Here is a 22,763-nt window from a genome sequence, read left to right as displayed (position 1 = left end):
CCAAAGTATTTACCGTTTTACAATACAACATCCAACACTGGCGCTCACATGTGACATCACACAGGGGGTTGGCCAAGTACTGAGACAACGGAACCTAACGAAGAACCATAGTAGAAGAGTGCAGAGTATTCTGCATATGTATAGTGGATATAAATTAAAATAAATAGATGGGATGTATACAGTATGATATGGCATTACAAGATATATGGGGTATGAGCAGTAGTAACATTGGCAGCAATAGTTGGTCATTAGTGCAGATATGATACAGGTACAGGTGAAGGTAGCAATATGAGGTAAGAGACATCATAATATATAAGTACAATGAATATGAGCTAAGAGTCATGTGATGGCCCCTCCACTCCACTAGGTGTCTTTTCTCTTTCCCTTGGCTCTTTTCCAGGTGTCTGGTTTGGAGTGGTGGCCTGATCAGGCCTGATGAGCCACACCTGTGCCCGGTTTGGCTATATCAGGATTTCTACTACAGTTTCCGAGGGAGGTCCCTTCCTGGTTGCAGACGGGTGCGATTGACTTGGCTATTGACTTTTGCTATTGTTAAAATTCAGTGTTATAATAAATAATTGTTATTTTGTTCATCCCTCGTTTGTTGACAAAGCTCTGAGTCAGGCTGCGTCACAGTCATGATATGATATAAGTACATAGTTGGTCAAGAGTGCAGATATGATACAGGTACAGATGAAGGTAGCAATATAAGTTATGAATGAGGTAAGAGACATGATAAGATAAAAGTACAATGAATATGAGGTAAGAGTCATGATATGATATAAGTACAATCCAACGGAATCTAACCAGAAGAACCATAGCAGAAGAGTGCAGAATATTCTGCATATGTCTTGTGGTAATGTTAAAATAAATAGATGGGTTATATAATAATAATAATACATTTTATTTCAAGCGCCTTTCAAGACACCCAAGGTCGCTTCACAAACAATCATCTCATTACAATTACAATAATCTCATAGAAATAAATAAAAAATAAGAAAAATAAAAGTCAGTCAGTCAGTCCATAAGCTATCTTGAAGAAATAAGTTTTAAGTCTGCTTTTAAAGTCAGTAATTGAGTCACAGTGTCTGATGTAGTCTGGCAGTGAATTCCACAACTTGGGGGCGATGTAGCTGAAAGCCCTCTCTCCCAGGGTGCTGAGGTTCGCCTTAGGGACATGTAGTAGGCCTGCTGAGGAGGATCTCAGTGAGCGGGCTGGAGTGTAGGATTCCAGGAGGTCAGAGAGGTAGGTGGGGGTATTGTTTTGTAGGGACTTGTAGGCCAGGAGCAGGACTTTAAATTTAATTCGGTAGGCTACTGGAAGTCAGTGCAGTTGGAATAGCAATGGTGTTACATGGCTGGTGGATTTAGAGCGTGTTACAATCCTTGCTGCAGAATTCTGGATGAGTTGGAGCCGGTGGAGTAGCTTATTTGGGATTCCAGACAAGATGGAATTACAGTAGTCGAGGCGGGATGTCACATATGTGACCAGGCATGGCTAAACCAGCCACAAGTCGCTTTGAGACATTTTGAGTTATTCACATATTCTGAAAGTGTACGTGTAAAGCTATCTAGTGATGTCTCACTCATGTAAATCTGATAATATTTGTATAAGTTGTGATCATTTGAATGTATACACCAATGAAAAGCTCTTGTTGAAAAGGCACTTCTAAGATTGTCTGAATAGTCACCTCACCTGGGACAAAGGGAAGACAATTGTGCTCATTTGCATCTCAGTGAGATTAGCCCTCCTTTACAGATGTCACACTGACATCTGGTATCTGTTGCCCTTCCCCCTACAGGTGTCACACTCAAGCATTTTAGTGTTATTCTGTATTTCATATATTCTTATTAAGCATATATGCCATAACACCCCCCCCCCCCCCCCCCCTCACATGAGATATACAGCCGCGGAAAAAATTAAGAGACCACTTCAAAATGATCAGTTTCTCTGGTTTTACTATTTATTGGTATGTGTTAAAGTAAAATGTACATTTTAGTTTTATTCTATAACCTACTGGCAACATTCCTACCACATTTCAAATAAAAATATTGTCATTTAGATCATTTATTTGCAGAAAAATGACAATTGGTCAAAATAGCAAAAATGATGCAGTGTCTTCAGATCTCGAATAATGCAAAGAAAACAAGCTCATATTCATTTTTAAACTACACAATACTAATGCTTACACTTAGGAAGAGTTCAGAAATCAATATTTGGTGGAATAACCTTGATTTAAAATCACAACTTTCATGTGTCTTGGCATGCTCTCCACCAGTCTTTCACATTGCCGTTGGGTGACTTTATGCTACTCCTGGCGCAAGAATTCAAGCAGCTCGGCTTCTTTTCATGGCTTGTGACCATCCATCTTCCTCTTGATCACATTTCAGAGGTTTTTTATGGGATTCAGGTCTCGAAATTGGGCTGGCCATGACAGGGTCCTGATCTGGTGGTACTCCATCCACACCTTTACTGGCCTGGCTGTGTGGCATGGAGCATTTCCCTGCTGGAAAAAACACTTCTCAGAGTTGGGGAACATTGTCAGAGCTAAAGGAAGCAAGTTTTTCTTCCGGGACAACGTTGTACTTTGCCTGGCTGAGGTTTGTAAAAGACCATAAGGATTGAAAAAGCGGACTGGTGGTTCTTCTAAGTTCGTCTTCTCTGATGAGTCCGATTTCACAGTAGGTGCAAGACTCTCTGGCTTGTAGGCCTCTCCAGGTCTCCGTCTAACCATCAGACGACCATGTGTTGGGCAAAGCTGAAAATTGGACTCATCAGAGAAGACGAACTAGAAGACCCTCCAGTCCGCTTTTTTCAATCCTTATGGTCTTTTACAAACCTCAGCCAGGCAAAGTACAACGTTGTCCCGGAAGAAAAACTTGCTTCCTTTAGCTCTGACAATGTTCCCCAACTCTGAGAAATGTTTTTTCCAGCAGGGCAATGCTCCATGCCACACAGCCAGGCCAGTAAAGGTGTGGATGGAGTACCACCAGATCAGGACCCTGTCATGGCCAGCCCAATTTCGAGACCTGAATCCCATAAAAAACCTCTGAAATGTGATCAAGAGGAAGATGGATGGTCACAAGCCATGAAAAGAAGCAGAGCTGCTTGAATTCTTGTGCCAGGAGTAGCATAAAGTCACCCAACGGCAATGTGAAAGACTGGTGGAGAGCATGCCAAGACACATGAAAGTTGTGATTTTAAATTAAGGTTATTCCACCAAATATTAATTTCTGAACTCTTCCTAAGTGTAAGCATTAGTATTGTGTAGTTTAAAAATGAATATGAGCTTGTTTTCTTTGCATTATTCGAGATCTGAAGACACTGCATCTTTTTTGCTATTTTGACCAACTGTCATTTTTCTGCAAATAAATGATCTAAATGACAATATTTTTACTTGAAATTTGGTAGGAATGTTGCCAGTAGGTTATAGAATAAAACTAAAATGTACATTTTACTTTAACACATACCAATAAATAGTAAAACCAGAGAAACTGATAATTTTGAAGTGGTCTCTTAATTTTTACCGCGGCTGTATATGTCAAGTGTTGAGTGTCTCATGTGAAGCAGTTGTTTTTGTTTGTAATAAATAATCGAATGTGATAATGAATTACGGTAGCCTACCACTGATCTCAAAAAGAAAGTTTCTTTTTGAGATCAGTGTAGCCTACGCAGCGTCTTAACTGAAGCTCAACTCAACTATACAGCTAGCTTGCCGCTAACACTAATTGAAAACACATTGGAACACAGTGGCTAGGTAGCTAGCTGCTAATAAGTAACATATAAGCAGGGTGCGATTTGCCGGGGGGGATGGGGGGGATTTACCCCCCCTCTGGTTTTTACATCCCCACCTCTGCTGGATGAATTTCAAACATGGGGGGGATAACCCTCAATTATATATAAAAAAAAAAAACAATGAAAAAAAAGACAGGTTGTGACCGCGTTTTCTTACACTTGCTTACACCGCTGGCACTTACGTTCACTTTACCCAAACTGTCGGCATTCTCAGAATTCGCGAACGTCCCCATGCACATAAACACATTGTATACATTGTAACAATAACAATGTTTTTAACATTACATACACGGAAATTAGCAAAGCCAGCTAACTGTACAATGAAACGAGTCCAGAGCAGCATATCGTCCTTTTTAACAGGACCCGCGCGCAAAAAAACCCCTCTTACCTCTACACAACTTAAGGCAGTCACAGTGGACGAAGTTGAAGGGAATGACCTACCCCAGGAGAAGTCCGGTGATGAAGAAAACTCCGACGTTGATCGTGATGGTGGTAGCGTCTCGCAGCATGTGGTTGGTGGCTGCATAGAGCCGGCACGATTTGCTAAATGGCAAGAGGGTCGAGAGTGGCTAACGCTGTCAATCGACGGGTCAGTCAAATGCACAGCTTGCTGCGAAGTGAGGGGTTTAGGCCCTAACACTGATGAGCGCCTTCGCATAGACCCTGCCTTTGTAAATGGGATAAAAGCAAAGTCGGCCAAAAAACTAAATGACAAAATTTCAAAGCACGGCAAATGTCAGTCTCATGCCATATGTATCAGCATTCTGCAAAAGAGGCGTGAGGAAGCAATCGAGAGGGCCAGAGATGTCAGTGTAGGTCTGTGGAGGAAGAAAAATGAGGAGAGATTAAAGGCCACTGCGTGCTGTATACGGACGGCATACATGATCTGTCAAAATGACCTGTCATTCAAAATGCAGCCACCCCTAATTGAACTGCAACAACTAAACGGGGTGGATTTAGGGTCCATGCTGCACTCAGACAAAGCTTGCTGCAATATGCTAATGTTCATTGCTGAGAAGATGACAAGCCAGTTGGTAGAATACATTAAAAAAACATCAGTGAAATTCAGCATCCTCATAGATGAGAGCACGACCGTCTCAAATAAAACATGCCTCATCGTTTATATCCGCATGCCATTTGATGGAGAGGTTTGCAACTTTTTTTACCAACTGATTGAACTGCAATCCTGTACGGGTTCTGCCATACGTGACACTTTGCTGGAGACCCTCGAGAGCCATGGCATCAGCAAGGACATGTTGCGCTCCCGATTAATTGGTTTCGCGACTGATGGGGCTGCTGCTATGATGGGTCGATACAAGGGAGCTGCCACTCTCCTGCGTGAGGAGATAAACGCTGACCTGACTGTCATCCACTGTATGAACCACAAACTGGAACTTGCAGTCCATGACACAGTGAAGCGCATAACAGAGGCAAGTCATTTCCAAATGTTTACAGACTGTCTGTATGCATTTTTTTCTCAGAGCCCGAAGCATACCCGAGAACTAGAAGTTGCTGCCTCCAATTTGGGGATGCATGCTCGAAGAATAGGCAGAGTGTTCGATGTGCGCTGGCTGTCCTCGTCCTGCACATCCGTGACGGCTCTCTGGGAGAGTTATCCAGCTTTGGTCCGTTTCTTTGCTGCGCTGGCTGAGGACAACTCCAGATCCAACATAGAGAGGGCAAAGTGTCAGGGAATCCATTCCAAGATGACCAAGTGGATCTTTCTGATTGAACTGGCTCTTGTGAAAGATGCACTTGAAACCCTCAAAGCCTTGTCCCTGTTCCTGCAGAGGAGAGATGCCACTGCCGTTCAGGCCCATTCAGAGGTGAACATCGCCGTGAGAGCTCTGAGGTCGATGAGGCTTGCTGACGGCATGAACTTCAAATGCCTGAAAGAGGAAGTTGACAGCATGCAAACATTTAAAGGGGTAACTATCTGCCAGCCCAACGATGGAGATCGACAGAAGGCAAGTGCGTTTCGCGACCGTTTCTTCATCTCCCTGGCAGACAACGTAGAGCGCAGGCTAGACGACAGTGCAGGTAAGGCCAAAGCTGGGAATTGGTACAATTCGCATGTGCGAGAGTCGCCATTCGCTTCAGAATTGGTACAATTCGCATGTGCGAGAGTCGCCATTCGCTTCACGCGAATCAGGCACAATTCGAGTGGGCGAGAGTCGACACTTTGGGCGCATATGAGACGTTGAGACTCTTATTAAAGATTTTACTCATTCTCGTGGTTGAAAGTCGGTACAGAATTGCACAGAGACGGGCGCATATGAGACATATACGTTGTTGACTCACAAAGACAAAACAAATAGCTACAAGTAGCCTATAAACGTTGTTGAGACTCTTATTAAAGATTTTACTCATTCTCGTGGTTGAAAGTCGGTAACAAAACAGAGACAAATAGGTACACGTTCAAGCAATGTCATTTCATGTCATTTATTTCAAAAACAAACAATCAGAGTGTAAGAGCTCTGGTTCCAAGACACAAAAAAGCCAGGAACCAGGTCTGATGGCCCATCAACCTAAACAATAGGCCAGGAGCCGCCTTGATGGTTGTAACCTGGTGCTGTGTAAACTAGCTTGTGGGTGTTGAATTGGTATTTTTTTTGTTCAGCCACTTAACATTCTATAGTGTATTCATATCTATTTATGTCATATCATGCCTCATGACTCTTACCTCATATTCATTGTACTTATATATCTTATCATGTCTTACCTCATTCATAACCTCTATTGCTACTAATGACCAACTATTGCTGCCAATGTTACTACTGCTCATACCCCATATATCTTGTACTGTCATATCATACTGTATACATCCCATCTATTTATTTTTATATTACCACTATGCAGAATACTCTGCACTCTTCTGCTATGGTTCCTTTGGTTAGATTCCGTTGCATTGTACTTATATCATATCAACATCAGCAATGATCTCACCTGGTCTGCCCACACTGACAAGGTGGTCAAAGCTGCCCGAAAACGCCTCTTCTTCCTGAGGAGACTCAGGAAGTTTAGCATGAATCCAGACATCCTCACCAACTTCTATAGATGCACTATAGAAAGCATCTTGACTGTTAGCATCTCAGTGTGGTTTGGAAGCTGCACAGCCATGGACCGTAAGGCCCTACGCAGTGTGGTCAGATCCGTTGAGTTCATCATCGGCAGGAAACTCCCATCCCTTCAGGACATCTACCTTAAAAGATGCCTCCGAAGAGCTGGCAGGATCCTAAAAGACTGTCATCACCCATCCTTCAGACTGTTCACCCTGCTGCCTTCTGATAGGCGGTTCCGAAGTGTCCGGTCTCGCACCCGCAGACTGGAGAACAGTTTCTACCCTTTGCTTCGCCTTTGCTCACAATAAGGCCATCAGACTCCTAAATGAAGAATAATGCACTCCTCACTTTACACTTGCCACTTTACTCTTCACTGGCTCACTTTTACTGCTGTTTGCACTACTTTCTCAGTCCAGCTCATGTTCAGTTTAGCTCATGTAGGTTGTTTATCTGTTTAGTATCTGTTTAATATGTGTATTTATGTTTAGTATCTATGGTAGTGTGGTATGGTGTCCTGTCTTAAGCATTTCAGTGCCCAGTCCAACTATGTTGTTCTGTGTATCTGACAATAAAAGAGTTGACTTGACTTGACTTGACTTGTACCTGTATCATATCTGCGCTAATGACCAACTATTGCTGCCAATGTTACAACTACTCATACCCCATATATCTTGCGCTGCCATATCATACTGAATACAATACACTGAATGCTACATTATCTGTAAGGTTGTGAGTGTGCAGTGGTAATGTAAGTTGATATTGATTATGTTTTTATTCAGTCACACACAGTAACAACAAACAAGTTCAACACAAATAATAATACATTCAAAGTGACTGAAAAGGCACAAGCTGAAGAATAATGCTTGTATTTAAGCCTGTCCTGTTTGACCAATTTAAGCTACCCATCAACATATGCATTTTTATTTTATTTTTTACAAGTAATACATGTAATGGAAATAAAAAAACAAACAAAAGAATTGCCTCCAAAAAGTTAGTCACAAGAAGAGCAATGAAGCAAGATCTCAAATAAACAGCACAAAATCCTGCATACATTATGGACACTTGTAGCCCTCAAAAATTGCTTTAGCTACCATCCCTTTGAAAACAAAAACTGTCTTACACTTTCTTAAGATTATGTTAGCATCATTCCATAATGAAATTCCAATAACAGATATACATCTCCTTTTAATTAATTTTTTGGCATTTGGTACACTAAATTTACAGACATCTCTGAGATTATATTTTGTCTCTTGAAATGAGAAAAACCTTTGTATGCTGACTGGGAGTTGGTTTGATTTAGCTCGATACATTATTTGCATTATTTTATAATATACCAGATCATTACATTTCATAACAAATGATTTCATAAACAATGGGTTAGTGGGTGCATAATAATCAACCTTATTTATTATCCTTATGGCTCGTTTTTGTAAAATAATGATTTCATTGACAGTTGTTTTATATGTCAATCCCCAGACTTCCACACAATATGATATGTAGGGAAGTATAAGTGAACAGTAAATAATATGTAAGGCCTTATAGTTTAACATGCTTCTTGATTTGTACAAAATTGCTATCATCTTAGAGATCTTTCCTTTGATATAATAAACATGTGGTTTCCATGTTAATTTATGGTCAATGACCACTCCTAGAAATGTTATCTCGGTCACTCGTTCAGCATCACTTATTTTTAATTGAATGTCCTTACCTATTTCCTTTTTCGATTTCCAAAGACCATGAATTAGTTTTTTATTTTTCTATTGAGTGACAATCTATTAACATCAAACCAGGTTTTGAGGATTTCAAAATCTCTTTCAATAGAAGTCAAGAGTTGCTGTAGATTACTACCCGAACAGTAGACTACATGTTTGTATCAGTTGGATTCGTAGAACGTAATAAATTACATTGCTTGACCGTGTGGCTATTTGTCTCTGTTTTGTTATTGTTATCTTTAATAAAAGTCTCAACAACGTTTATAGGTTACGTGTAGCTATTTGTTTGTAGTTCGCGTCCTAAGTGAAGCGCGCTTCATTCACAAAGTGGCGACTCTCGCGTGAAGCGAATTGTGCCAAGCGAATGGCGACTCTCGCACATGCGAAATGTACCCATTCGCAGACAAGACCTTAGCTCGACAGTGGAGTGATTGCTGCTTGTGCTGCGCTAAACCCCTCAAGCTGGCCCACAGATGAGGACGAGCGCATGATGTTTGGGGATGACAAACTTGTCACCATTCAGAAAACTCTAGCTGTTGAGGTCTCAGACATCCCTTTGCTTCTGAAAGAGTTTCGAGAATTTAAAAGCCACGGAGTCCAAGGTGACAATCTCCGCCAATTGTTTTCTGCCGTCTCCACTCTCCCCGTGTCAACAGCTGAGTGCGAACGTGGATTTAGCGCCATGAATCACATCCTCACTGATGAGCGCAACAGAATGAATGTGTCCACACTGAACGGTCTTCTTTTCATCGCTGTCAATGGGCCAGACGTGCGCTCGTTCCCTGCTCAAAAGTTCGCAGAGATGTGGATAAAAGAAGGGCGACACGCTGCAGATGACACCCCAACTGGGAAGCCGAAAAGGCCACACGAAGTCCGACATCAGAGCAAACTATTCGCTCAGTGATTTTTTGTTTTACAGTCTGAATGAGTTGCCCGTTGGCCTTATGTTCACTTGATCGGCCCATTTCCGGTTATTAGGCCTATGTATTGCTTGTTTTTTTTTTTTTTTTTCATAATAATAATAATAAAAAAAAACATCCCCCCCTCTGGTTTTTGGACAAATCGCACCCTGCATATAAGTAACACATCAGCAGTAATGAATCAAGTGTACTGGTATTAAATGAACTACTAAATGTACTACTAACATGCCACTCTCAAATTAAAGCCAGTGACATGATGGTTAACGATTAACGAGTTAACGATGGATACCGACAGTTAGCAAACCTAGCTAGGTAGCATTACCATTGGATTTGAATGGCTGCTATGCTAGCTCTGGCTATCCAGACAAACGAGCCTTGTTTCACTGATCTCAAAAAGAAACTTTTTTTTTTAGATCAGTGGCCTTGTTTCTGGACACGTTTCACTTGACGAGCGGGGGCAATACAGTCATCTGGAAAGTTTAAAATGATACTAAACGAAAGGAAATCCACTGTATGGAGATATTTTTGCTAAGTAGATGTAACCCTCTCTCTCCAGTCAACGGCCCGCTGGGACTCTGCGTTGTGTTTTAGGTTATCTATGTTGGTTAGCGGGTGGTTGGGCGTCCAAAGTACTTGACACGAGAGACGAGGACGTTTCGAAATGGTGGCGAGATTTATTTTACAGTATATCACACAGCAGCTATCTCCTTCATCTAGCACTCACCGACTCACTCAACACATCTCCAACAACAGAACTTAAGACAAACGTACGGGTCACCCCGAGGTACAAAACACACAAACAAATTAACAATTACAAAAAACGGCTGCCACGCTGCCTAGAGGCGTGGCACATTCACTACCTTACATCCACCCCTTCTTTAAGTGATGGCGTCCCAGCCATCAGATCAACCAACAAAAACTAACAGTAACCTGAGATTATTCATAACAATAATTTTACAGTAACCTGGGATATTTCAAAACAATTAAAGTGTTGTGAAGGGCTATGTGGTGTGAGGTGTGTGTAGTGTGTTTGTCTGTTGTCAAGGTGTAGGTAGAGAGGCCCTATTTGTGTCCAGCCGCTCTTCTTGTTTTAGCTCTTTGCCACAACTGTCTCCCTCTTTCTAGCTTTTGTTCATCGCTTTCTCTAGCCCTGACTCGGGACTCAAATGAGAGCTTTGTTGGGGGATGTCTCTTCCTCTCTGGGTTTCTCCTCTGTGTAGGGGTGGCACAACCACTGGTCGCATGCCTTTGGGGCGGGGGGGTGCGACGTTCCAAGGGTGGTGGGGTGTCATTTAGAACAGGCACTTGAGTGGGCTGATAGCTGGCTGCGCCAGCAGGAGAGACATGAAAGTTCTGTGACATGTTGCTATGTTTTGCAGATTAACAGTGAAATAATGTAGTGTGTAGAAATTTAAAGTCTGAACATAAATCTTAGTCTAAGGCTTATTCAGCTTATAAACTGTAATAGCAGTACACTCAACTAACAAAGGCTTATAATTTCCAAAATGCTGTATCTAACTCGAAGTTTCAAATACACAGTGTTTGGTTATCAAAAACAGTCACATTAATATCAACTCAATACTTAATAATTCACTTAAATCTCAGTACGTCAAACAAACAAAAAAAAAATCTTTACGTTAACAAGTTGCTAAACGCATTTAGAAGAATCAACCATTCAAACAGTAGGCAATAGCATTCAAAATGATCATCAGTGTAAAGGATATCACGTCGCTAATTCACTTGAAAGAAGCCGTCCGCTCACTTCAGACAAAACAATTCCAGTTCAAAAGTTCAAGTTCATTATCCGATGCACAAGCCTGCTGCGAAATACCAGTCTCGTTATTCCACCATCCGGGTCACGGCACCAAAGATGTAACCCTCTCTCTCCAGTCAACGGCCCGCTGGGACTCTGCGTTGTGTTTTAGGTTATCTATGTTGGTTAGCGGGTGGTTGGGCGTCCAAAGTACTTGACACGAGAGACGAGGACGTTTCGAAATGGTGGCGAGATTTATTTTACAGTATATCACACAGCAGCTATCTCCTTCATCTAGCACTCACCGACTCACTCAACACATCTCCAACAACAGAACTTAAGACAAACGTACGGGTCACCCCGAGGTACAAAACACACAAACAAATTAACAATTACAAAAAACGGCTGCCACGCTGCCTAGAGGCGTGGCACATTCACTACCTTACATCGACAATGCAGATTGTAATTAGGCTGGTGGATATGTCCAATGTAAGAAGTGTGAAGTTTTAATGAAATATGATGCAACTCTGATGATGAAACTCTCGTTCTCCACAACATGGATAAACCTCGCTGGTTGGATGTATCATGTAGATAGTTTTCAGAACGAACGTCTGCGTGCAGAATGATCTTCAATGGTAAGACTTGTCTGTTGAGCCTATGGTGTCTCATAAAACGTGAGTAATGTGTAGCTATTTCATTCCGTTTGTTAACCTTTCCTGCAGTCTGTCTCTGGACGTAGAGATTGCAGGGGAGTACAATGCTCCGCTGACGAAGTAGATTACATGTTTTTAACTTCGGATAAGAGTAGTGGATGCTGTATAAGTAGCCATGTGTATCGCTTGTAATGTGCAGCTGATTGGTCGAAAAAAATAACAAACGCGATTCTGCAGTTCATATGGAAATTAGGTAACACTCCCCCAAGCGCGACGAGAGCGAAGCTGAATTTATCCAAACTGTACCAACTTCAACGACTAAATGTATACTTTTAAGGTAACCAATACTGTTATCTGAAACATGGAGTGGCTTCTTCATGACTTCAACTTGCACATTCTGCAAAAAAACGAAAATCACTAATTTTGAAAAAAAAAACTTCAATTGTGTTTTACTAGAAATCGTCTCGGCCGACTTGTTCCCCCTTTTCGCGTGCCGGGTCACAATATGCATTCACAAGGACTTCTGCATTCTGCTGGGTAAGCGCTGGGCGAAGTCGTGCAATGTTCCTTAGATGGTAAAAGGCACTTCTTGACATACTGTTTATGTGTGCACTGAATGATAGTGTAGCCTATTGTCCAGTATGACACCAAGGCTCTTGACCTGGTTGGAGCAAGGGATGGTGCTGCCATCTACACATATGGTGAAAGGTTCCATCTTAGCAAGAGCTGATTTGGAGCCAACCACTAGCAGCTCAGTCTTACTGCTATTAAGTTTGAGGTAATTTTGTGTCATCCATAAGTTGATGTCATGGAGGCAGGCAGTAAGTGCAGCTGGCGGAAGTGTAGCAGTGGGCTTTGTTGAAAGGTAGAGCTGGGTGTCGTCAGCATAGCAGTGGAATTGAACACCATGTTGCCTGAGGATAGTGCCAAGTGGGAGGAGGTAGATGATGAACAACAGAGGGCCTAACACAGACCCCTGCGGCACCCCTCTTGTCACAGCAGTACTCTCAGACTTGCAATTCAGCATTTGTACGTACTGTGTCCTTCCAGAGAGATAGGAGGTGAACCACTGGTGAGCACTGCCACACACTCCGATATTAGCTAAACGTTCCAGCAGAAGATGGTGAGAGATAGTGTCGAAGGCTGCACTGAGATCAAGGAGAATCAGAATGGAGATAAGTCCATCATCAGCTGCACAGAGGAGATCATTAGTAATCTTGATCATGGCCGTTTCAGTACTATGCATAGGACGGAATCCAGATTGGAATGGCTCAAAGAGATAATTGGCCTTCAGGTGATCCTGGAGTTGTGTTGCCACTATCTTCTCAAGAACTTTGGAGAGAAAAGGCAAGTTGGAAATAGGCCTGTAGTTGTTGAAGTTGTCAGAGTCCAGTCCAGGTTTTTTCAGCATTGGTCTGACAATAGCACTTTTAAATGATGATGGTACAGTGCCAGAGAGGAGAGAGGTGGTGAGTATTGATGTAATCAACGGAGCAATGGATGGCAGGCAGCTCTTAACCAGGCTTGTTGGAAGAGGGTCCAGATGACAGGTGGAGGAGTTGCACTTTTTTATGAGGCCACAGATGGTACTTTCAGCAGGGAGACTGAATTCACAGAGTTCATTGTTGTGAGATCCCAGAGTGTTCATTAAGCAAGGTTGTTTCAGCTGAGTAATTGAACATTCCAATTGCTGGTGGATAGCCTCAATTTTTGTATGGAAAAAGTTCAGGAAGGCTGAGCAGTGTTCAACAGAGACACTCTGATGGATGGTACAATCAGGTGGTTTGAGGAGGCCTTTCACAGTGGAAAAGAGAGCCCTGGTGTTTCCGGTTTCCTCATTAATGACCCTTGCATAGTGTGAGCTCTTTGCAGAAGAGAGTGCTATTTTGTATTGTAGTATGCGCTCCGAGTACATCCCTTGGTGGACAGCAAGACCAGTCTTTTTTGAAAGCCGTTCCAGACGTCGGCCCATGGACTTCATTCGGCGTAACTCAGGAGTGAACCAAGGTGCAGAGTGCACAAATGAAACAGTCCGTGTCTTTAAGGGGGCAAGACTGTCAAGAGCTGTAGACATGCAGTTGTTGTAGTGGTCAACCAGATCAGCTGCTGAAGCATTGGAAGAAGGGTAGGGATAGGAGGCAACTAGTGAAGTAAATGCCTCTGGCTCTACCTTTTTGATGTTGCGGTAAGACATGGCACGCTGAACTTTTGCTTTTCTAATGGACAGACAGATGTCAAATAGCACAGCTTTGTGGTCTGAGATGGGTAGTTCAGCAGTACTGAAATTGTACAGTGTGATATGACAGTACAAGATATATGGGGTATATGAGCAGTAGTAACATTGGCAGCAATAGTTGGTCATGAGTGCAGATATGATACAGGTACAGGTGAAGGTAGCAATAGAGGTTATGAATGAGGTAAGACATGATAAGATATATGCAATGCATATGAGGTAGGAGGCATGATATGATATAAATACAATGAATAGGGACAACAATTTTAAATAAGTAGATATAGATATGAATACACTATAAAATGTTAAGTGGCTGTATTTTTTTTGCATTTTTTTTTTTACAAAATACCAATTCAACCCCCACAAGGTAGTTTACACAGCACCAGGTTAGAACCATCAAGGCGGCTCCTGGCCTTTTGTCTAGGTTGATGGGCCATCAGACCTGGTTTTTGTGTCTTTGAAACAGAGCCATTAGACTGATTGTTGGTTTTTGAAGTAAATGACATTAAATGACATTGCTTGACCCGTGTAGCTATTCGTCTCTGTTTTGTTACCGGCTTTCAACCACGGGAATGAGTCAGATCTTTAATAATAGTCTCAATAACGTTTATAGGCTACGTGTAGCTATTTGTTTTGTCTTTGTGAGAATGAGTAAGATATTTAATAAGAGTCTCAACAATAGCCTATGTCTCATATGCGACCGTCTCTCTGTAATTCAGATCGCGTCCTAAGTGAAGCGCGCTTCATTCACAAAGTGGTATAGCCTATAGTAGGCCAAGATCTTTAAGAGTCTCAACAACGTATATGTCTCATATGCAACCGTCTCTGTGCAATTCAGATCGCGTCCTAGGTGAAGCGTAGCCTGGCCATTACCAGCCTGTGACTCCATTTCATTCCGTCTTTCAGTCTGGCAAAACCCAATGCATTTTCGTTGGGCGGGTGCTTAGCTTGAGATTTAAAATCAGTGGAGTTCCCTTAGCCAATCAGCAATGTTTGGTAAGCATTCGGTAGATTAAACTCTTCCCAAAGCCAGTTGGGAGAAGAGCTACGACGTCCTTTCCAATCATAAAACTTACAAGACAATACTCTTGTTCTCCTTTTAATTTTCTGATGTTCTCGAGAGTTGAGACAACTTTTCCGATAGCTTTTCGTGTCTTTTCCTCCAAGGCGAGTTTTGCGTCACAGCTCTGAACTGTTCGCTGATTGGGGCGGTTGGATTTTGAAGCCTGGAAACGATTGTCAACGGGGTTGGGCCAGACTGAGTATGAGCTTGAAATCAATTCAGGCGGAAATACGTAGGCTGGTGTCACCAGGCTAGGTGAAGCGCGCTTCATTCACAAAGTGGCGAGTCTTGCCCACTCGAATTGTGCATGATTCGTGTGAAGCGAATTGTGCCTGAATCGCGTGAAGCGAAATGGCGACTCTCGCCCACGCGAATTGTGCCTATTCCCAGCTTTGGCCTTACCTGAAGAGTCAGCCTAGTGTCCAGAAGAAGGAAGTTACCAGTTGGTGTTGAGTTCGTGACATGTGATGAAGTGTATGCATGCTGTTAGTGTAACGAAGTTTAAAGTGTATTATTTTGTTTGCATTTAGTTAATGAAATTTAACCATATTCTGATTTAATTATGCTTTTCTTTTCTTCTTGTATATATTAAATGTTGATAAACACACTGAATATTTTAATCTGTACTGTCCCTTTAAGAGACTTGGTTTAGTCCGTAGGTAACTCCGTTTAGTCTTCAGTCTTATTCTTGTAAGAGTAGAGTCTGCAGTTAATAAAATGAACGGAGGAAGCTAATGTCTAGCCTATGGATAAATTACCTGTTATTGATTGTCTTGTGTTTACAGGTATGTTGAATTCAGTGTATGTTAATGTATTGTATTCTCTTTTGTTGTTCAAATGTGTGAATTGTTTATGCTATATTTAGTCTTATTCTTGTAAGAGTAGAGTCTGCAGTTGCTAAACTGAACGGAGGAAGCTAATGTCTAGCCTATGGATAAATTAGCCTACCTGTTATTGATTGTCTCGTGTTTACAGCCTACACAGGAATAATAAACACACACAAAAATCAGTTCTTGGCCGTTTTATTGAAGACAACATGAACACAACGCAGAACCCCGTTACAATGGTGCCGTGACTTCTCGAGGATCACTCTTGGAGCGGCGTCAGTTCGTTCACCTTGGGAAAGCTGCAGTTTATTTGCCTCGTGTGGTATTCAGGTATTTTTGGACTGTATCTTCCGTGTTTCTTGCCGAGTTCCGTTCATTGCCATACGGACTGAGATTGATGCAAGCACGACGTATTTAGATTTAGATAATATTTGGACTGTAAAAAAAAAAATTCCAAGGAATGCAAGTGAACATTGTAAATCGTATATGCTAACCTGGCATTTTTTATTTCTCTGTGGGCTATATAGGTGTGGGAAGGGGATATCCAACTTATCCTTTCATTGTTGGTACACCAGGGCCAGAAAAGAGACCATTAGCTGAGCCAATACTTACCTCCACACGTTATGTAGAACGCACTATGCCAAGACAAGTTGACCAGGACACAGACTTAGGCGCAATCATCACACAGCTAGCAGAAAAGTTAGGACATTCCATTGTAGCTCAGCTGCAACCTGATAGGAGTGCACACAGAATCATGAACAGCCTTCAGAAGTGAATCTGTCTAATGTCAAATTAGTCATGCGTTCAGATGCAAAAGAACCGCCTATATTCCGAGGCGATGGGTCAGACAAGTTCACAGTTCATGAATGGGAGACTCTCATGGAAATGTACTTAAAGAAGCGAGCCATTCCAGTTAATGAACATTCACAAGAAATTCTGGCTAAGCTTATGGGCAAAGCGGGGGATGTGGTGAAAGTAAAGCTGCGCAACACAAGAGTTGACCACACTCAGAATCCTCAGGTGATTTTTGATATCCTGAAACAGCATTTTAGTGTGCACACATACTCTAACATGCCCCTAGCTGATTTTTACAATACATTTCCCAAGCCTGGTGAGGAGGCAATGGAGTATTGGATTAGGCTTAATAAGACGATGGATGTAACAGGAGAATGTTTGAAAAGACAAGGCCGTAGCATTGAAGACCCAGACCATGAGGTCAGCATGATGTTCATTAAGCACTGTCCAGATCAGTCACTTGCAAGTATTTTCAAGTTTAAGTCTGCAGGACAATGGCTAGCCAGTGAAGTTCAGGAGCGGCTTGACGAGCACATGCAGGACAGGAAAAGCCGTGCTTCAGTTACATCACATCAGTCAAACACAGTGGCATGCAAAGTCCACTCACAGTGTCATGTACCTTTTGCCAACAGTGAGTCTGACCCGAGCACATCTGCACTCCCTATGCAGCCTCCGGTGGCTTTTGCAGATAGTACTGGCAATGACTACATGAAGAGCCTGGCGGGACTGCTAGACAAGCTAGTGACACAGCAAAGCCAGGTGCCTCTCAACCTTAATAGCCCAGCTTTAGCATCTCCAGCTTTTCACAGGGCATGTAGAGTCTCCGGCAAATTTGAGCATTCTACTGTGTCTCACTGTAGCCGGGAGAATCGATGTCTGAATTGCCTAGTCACTGGCCACTGGAAGAAAGATTGTACCAAGCGCCCTAGCCAGCAACGCTTTCAGTCTACTGGCAACACAGAGGGACAGAACGAAAAGTTAAACTAGAGAGCCCACACCTGGAAGGGGCTGGTGTGGGTAAAATGATTGAATCCCTCTCTCACGATCCTGATTGAATTAGTTTGTTTGAAAAGAGCTGTGCTAATGCAACTAAGGGGTCAAAGGTCATCATTCAATCCAGCCAGAAGATCCAAGCTTTCATTGAGCTTTTCTATGTTCCGGTCACCATCAATAACCAAGTTCAGCTTAAAGGCATGCTAGATTCAGGCTCTATGGCGTGCACCATCAGTGGACCTGCAGTGGAGGAGCTCAGTTGTGCTGGTGTCTTGCCTGAAAAGCAGTATCCTGAAGAGAACATTGTGCTAATAGGATGTGGGGGTCAGCATACTCAACCAGATGGGTTTTATGAGTTAAAGATCCAGCTCTATGGCACATGTTGTATAGTTCCCACTTTAGTTGTCCCGTCACAGTCAGATGACCTCATAATAGGTACAAATGTCATCAAACACCTAATGCACAATCTAAAAGGTGATAGCAGGTACTGGGACATTGTGTCCAGATACAAACATCAATCCAGTCCAGAAGTTGACCATTTCCTGTCGATGTTCACTAGTGTTGACCAATGGAGAGGGAGTGACACCCCTGACAAGATTGGAACGGTTAAGCTCACCCAAGCAGTCACTCTCTTACCCAGGCATGAACACCTTGTCCGGGGCAGACTTCCTTCCAATGTGCCGATGTCACCTGGCAGTACGGTTGTGGTGGAGCAAACTGGGTCCAAAGTTCAGCCACGGGGTGTTCTCGTTGGCCGTCTTGTCACACCCTTATGGGGAGATAGATGGGTGCCCATGACTGTGGTGAATCCGTCAGAAAAACCCATCACACTGAGGAGAAATTGTGGCCGATGTGTATCCATGCATGGCGTTAGAGGATTTCGATGTCTTTCAAGGCCTCCATGTCGCTTCAGAGAAACAGTTAGGTACTTCTCACAGTCCATGTCCTAGTACCCCGCCTAGTACTAGCTTGGCAGACCTTGGCTTGGCTGACATCAAGATTGATTCAGCACACATAAGTGAATCATGTAACAATGAGCTTACCCAGCTTCTTACTGAGTTCCAGGACATTTTCTCAAAACATCCACTGGACTGTGGTGAAGTAAGGGAGTACACTCACCGCATTCGCCTGAGTGGCGACCGTCCATTTCGCTTGCCCTACAGGAGGGTGCCCCCTGCCCATTATCAGAAGCTGAGGCAAGTGCTCACTGATATGGAGGAAAAAGGAATTATCCAGAAGTCCACCAGTGAATATGCTTCACCTTTGGTAATGGTGTGGAAGAAAGACGGCAACCTACGGATATGCATTGATTTCAGATGGCTGAATGCAAGAACAGTGAAGGATGCTCACCCTCTGCCACATCAATCAATTGTCTGGCTGCTCTTGGTGGCAACTGTTTCTTTATTACGATGGATCTCACCTCAGGGTTTTATAATATTCCAATGCATGAAGATGACAAGAAATGTACAGCATTTACAACACCACTTGGATTGCATGAATTTAACCGAATGCCTCAAGGGTTGTGTAATAGTCCAGCGTCCTTTATGAGGATGATGATGGGGATTTTTGGGGATATGAATTTCAGTAAGTTGCTGTGCTACCTTGACGATCTTTTAGTATATGCACCATCAGAGAGTGAGGCCTTGTCCAGACTGCGCACAGTGTTTGAGAGGCTGAGAGGGAACAAGTTGAAACTGGCTCCGAAGAAATGCCACTTGTTGCAAAAGGAAGTGAAGTTCTTAGGGTCAATCATTAACGGGGAAGGTGTATCTGTGGACCCGGCAAAGGTAGAGGTCATTACCAACATGAAGATACAAAGCCTTATGGAGCAAGATGAGCGTACACCCTCTGTGCGCAAAATAAGGTCCTTCCTCTGCATGGTATTTTACTACCAACATTTCATCCCTAATTGCTATAGCAAAGCCCTTATTTGCACTCACCGCAGGGCAGAAAAGGAAAGGCCACTTTGCCCAAGAAAAGAAGTTTCAGGGTGTTTAGCGTAAGCTTACTCCTGCAGATTGGACAGAGGAATGTAACAATGCTCTGGATAAGCTGAAAGCCATGCTTCTTGAATGTGCTGTCCTTGCTCACCCAGACTTTGAGCAGCCATTCATCCTTTCAACTGACGCTTCATTGGATGGACTGGGAGCAGTCCTTTCGCAAGTGCCTAAGGGTGAAACAAAAGCCAGACCAATTGCTTTCGCGAGCAAGAACCTCAGTGTGTCCCAAAGGAAATATCCTGCTTATAGACTTGAGTTCTTGGCCCTGAAATGGAGTGTATGCGAGAAGTTTAGCCACTGGTTAAAGGGCCATAGCTTCACTGTCTGGACAGACAATAATCCGCTTACTTACCTTCTCACAAAGCCCAAACTGGATGCATGTGAAATCCGATGGGTGTCCAAGCTTGCCGCTTACTCCTTTGACCTGAAACATCTTCCTGGCAAAAGAAATGTGGTGGCTGATGCTTTGAGCAGAGATGTTTTTGCCAAGCCCATTAGTCAGAGATTGTTAAAGGAGCCATATGTGATTCTCAGTCAGGAGGCTGATAAAGTGGGTGAGGAGTCCATACAGGATGCCTTTAGGATAAGTCCTCAGAATCAGATCCTCAGGTCAATCAGTCATCACCCGTCCAAACTTGTATGTGGCGCAGCTGAAATGAAAGCTCTTTGTCAGGCGCACTGTGACTGGACCGACGCAGCAGAGACCCGAGCAATGTGCATACCTAAACACCTGCAACAGCTCACAAGCAGTCAACAAACAACATCCATGCTCTCTGCCCTGGAGCTCCAACTTAACCAGGAGCAAGACATGAACATTTCTAAAGTACTGCCCTTTGTCACTGCTAGAAGGCGCCCAAGTAGACGAGAAAGACATGGTGCTCATTCGAAAGTCCTTAGGCTGTTCAAGCAGTTGGAGAAGCTGGAGGTTCGGGACAATGTTTTATACAGGGTTTCAAAAGATTCTGTGTCCAAACAGAAGAAATTCCAATATGTGCTACCTGAAAGTCTAAAGGACAGAGCGTTAGCAGGCCTTCATGATCTTGCAGGTCATCAGGGACAGGATCGGACTATGTCCCTCGCAAGACAGCGCTTCTATTGGCCTAATATGGAGAATGACATAAGGGATTATGTTCGATGTTGCCAGAGATGTGTTGTTGCGAAGACACCAGATCCTGCTGCTCGTGCCCCTTTAGAAAGTATCAGAAGCTCATTCCCGATGGAATTAGTATGTATGGACTTCTGGACAGCAGAGGATAGTAAGCAGCGTTCAGTGGACGTTCTAATGATAACAGACCACTTCACTAAACTAGCTCACGCTTTCCCCTGTGCTAATCAGACAGCCAAACAAGTTGCCAAGAAATTGTGGGACAATGTATTTTGTGTTTATGGGTTCCCAGAAAGAATACATTCTGATCAGGGTGCAAATTTCCAGAGCAATCTGATAGCAGAGCTTCACAACAATCTGATAGCAGAGCAATACAACAAACGTGTCAAGGGCACTTACTTGTCTGTGGGAGATCGAGTTCTGGTGGCAAATAAGGGAGAGCGAGGAAAAAGGAAGTTGGCAGACAAGTGGGAGGATGGGGTCTACACAGTCATTGGGGTAAATCCTAGTCTTCATGTCTATAAGATAAAGGATGCCACAGGACGTACAAAAACAGTTCATCGGAATCTGCTACTGGAGGTCAATTTCCTACCTATTCCTGAGATCAGTGTGGATGAGGATGCTCATGTTCATGATCAGTCATTGACCAGCAATGTGTCTGATGAGGACTGTGACAATGACGAAGACACATCTGCAGTAGCTCAAGAGGATGACCCAAGTGCTCTGAAAGAAGTGTCTCTTGATTCATCATGTGGTGATTTGAGTGTGCCTCAGTCAGTTGACTCTGAAGCAGTGTGTGGATTTAGTCCCCCAGTCAGTCCAGTCAGAGTTAGTGCTGTACACACACCCACACCAGTTGCCTCAAATGCAGATACACTACACTCAACACCGACTGACCTACCAGATGCATGCACTGAGACCAATGTCCATGTTAGGACCCGTGCAGGTAGATTAGTGAAAACAGTGAACGACTAGTAGAGTCTATGGTTCAAAGGCCATTTTTGAAAGGTCAATGGTGGGATTAACTGTTTTTTTTTTGTTTTGTGTCTCGACCTGAAACATATTGACAATTAGAAAATGGGTGAAAAGTTTTTATGAGTGGTTATTGATGGGTATTTAGGACCAAGAAACTTGTGATGTAAAAGGCATCATATTTATCTAAGGGAGTTGAGAGACTTGATCAATCTTTTATCTTTTCCTTAACCTTGAATCTGAGGTAACCTATTGAGTTGATTGGTGGACTAGGTCTACTTTAGTCTTGAGTTCGAGTACCAGTGTTAAGTATAACCCACTATCCAGATTTTCAGAAGCACTCCTAGCATCAGAATATTGGTGAATTTAAGGAGGGGTGTATGTAACGAAGTTTAAAGTGTATTATTTTGTTTGCATTTAGTTAATGAAATTTAACCATATTCTGATATAATTATGCTTTTCTTTTCTTCTTGTATATATTAAATGTTGATAAACACACTGAATATTTTAATCTGTACTGTCCCTTTAAAGGCACCCAGTGCAACTTTATGTAAACATTCAATGAAAAATAAACATTCAATTTCTAGTCTTTTTTGCACGTAAGTTTCAATAACTCCATACCATTACATATCGACATTCAAGGAGCAAAGATGAGACGTCGTTGTGTGGTGAGAACTGCTAGAAAATCGTAAACAACAACAATCGCCGGTGGGGAGAAGCCATTTTTCCATTGACTGGAACCTGCTTTATTTATTGTAGGTTACCAAAAAATAAAGAAAATGGCGGCGATTGTTGTTGTTATCGATTTTCTATCAGTTCTCACCACACAACGACGTCTCATCTTTGCTGCTTGAATGTCGGTATGTAATGGTATGGAGT

General features: G+C 42.8%; 1 protein-coding gene across 1 annotated transcript; it reads left to right on the top strand.

The window, feature by feature from the left end:
• Positions 1 to 4,116: 4,116 nt before the first annotated feature.
• On the top strand, positions 4,117 to 9,474 carry LOC308374495 (E3 SUMO-protein ligase KIAA1586-like; the record flags this gene model as incomplete). The annotated part of the gene is made up of 2 exons (XM_080850276.1): positions 4,117 to 5,836; positions 9,044 to 9,474. The coding sequence occupies 2 exons, from the start codon at positions 4,117 to 4,119 to the stop codon at positions 9,472 to 9,474; spliced, it is 2,151 nt and encodes a 716-aa protein (XP_080706402.1).
• Positions 9,475 to 22,763: the final 13,289 nt, after the last annotated feature.

The sequence above is a fragment of the Sprattus sprattus genome (genome assembly GCF_963457725.1).
Source record: "Sprattus sprattus genome assembly, chromosome: 13".
NCBI classification, from domain to species: Eukaryota; Metazoa; Chordata; class Actinopteri; order Clupeiformes; family Clupeidae; genus Sprattus; species Sprattus sprattus.
The sequence above is the reverse complement of the archived record's forward strand: the minus strand, read 5'-3'. Positions and strand labels throughout refer to the sequence as shown.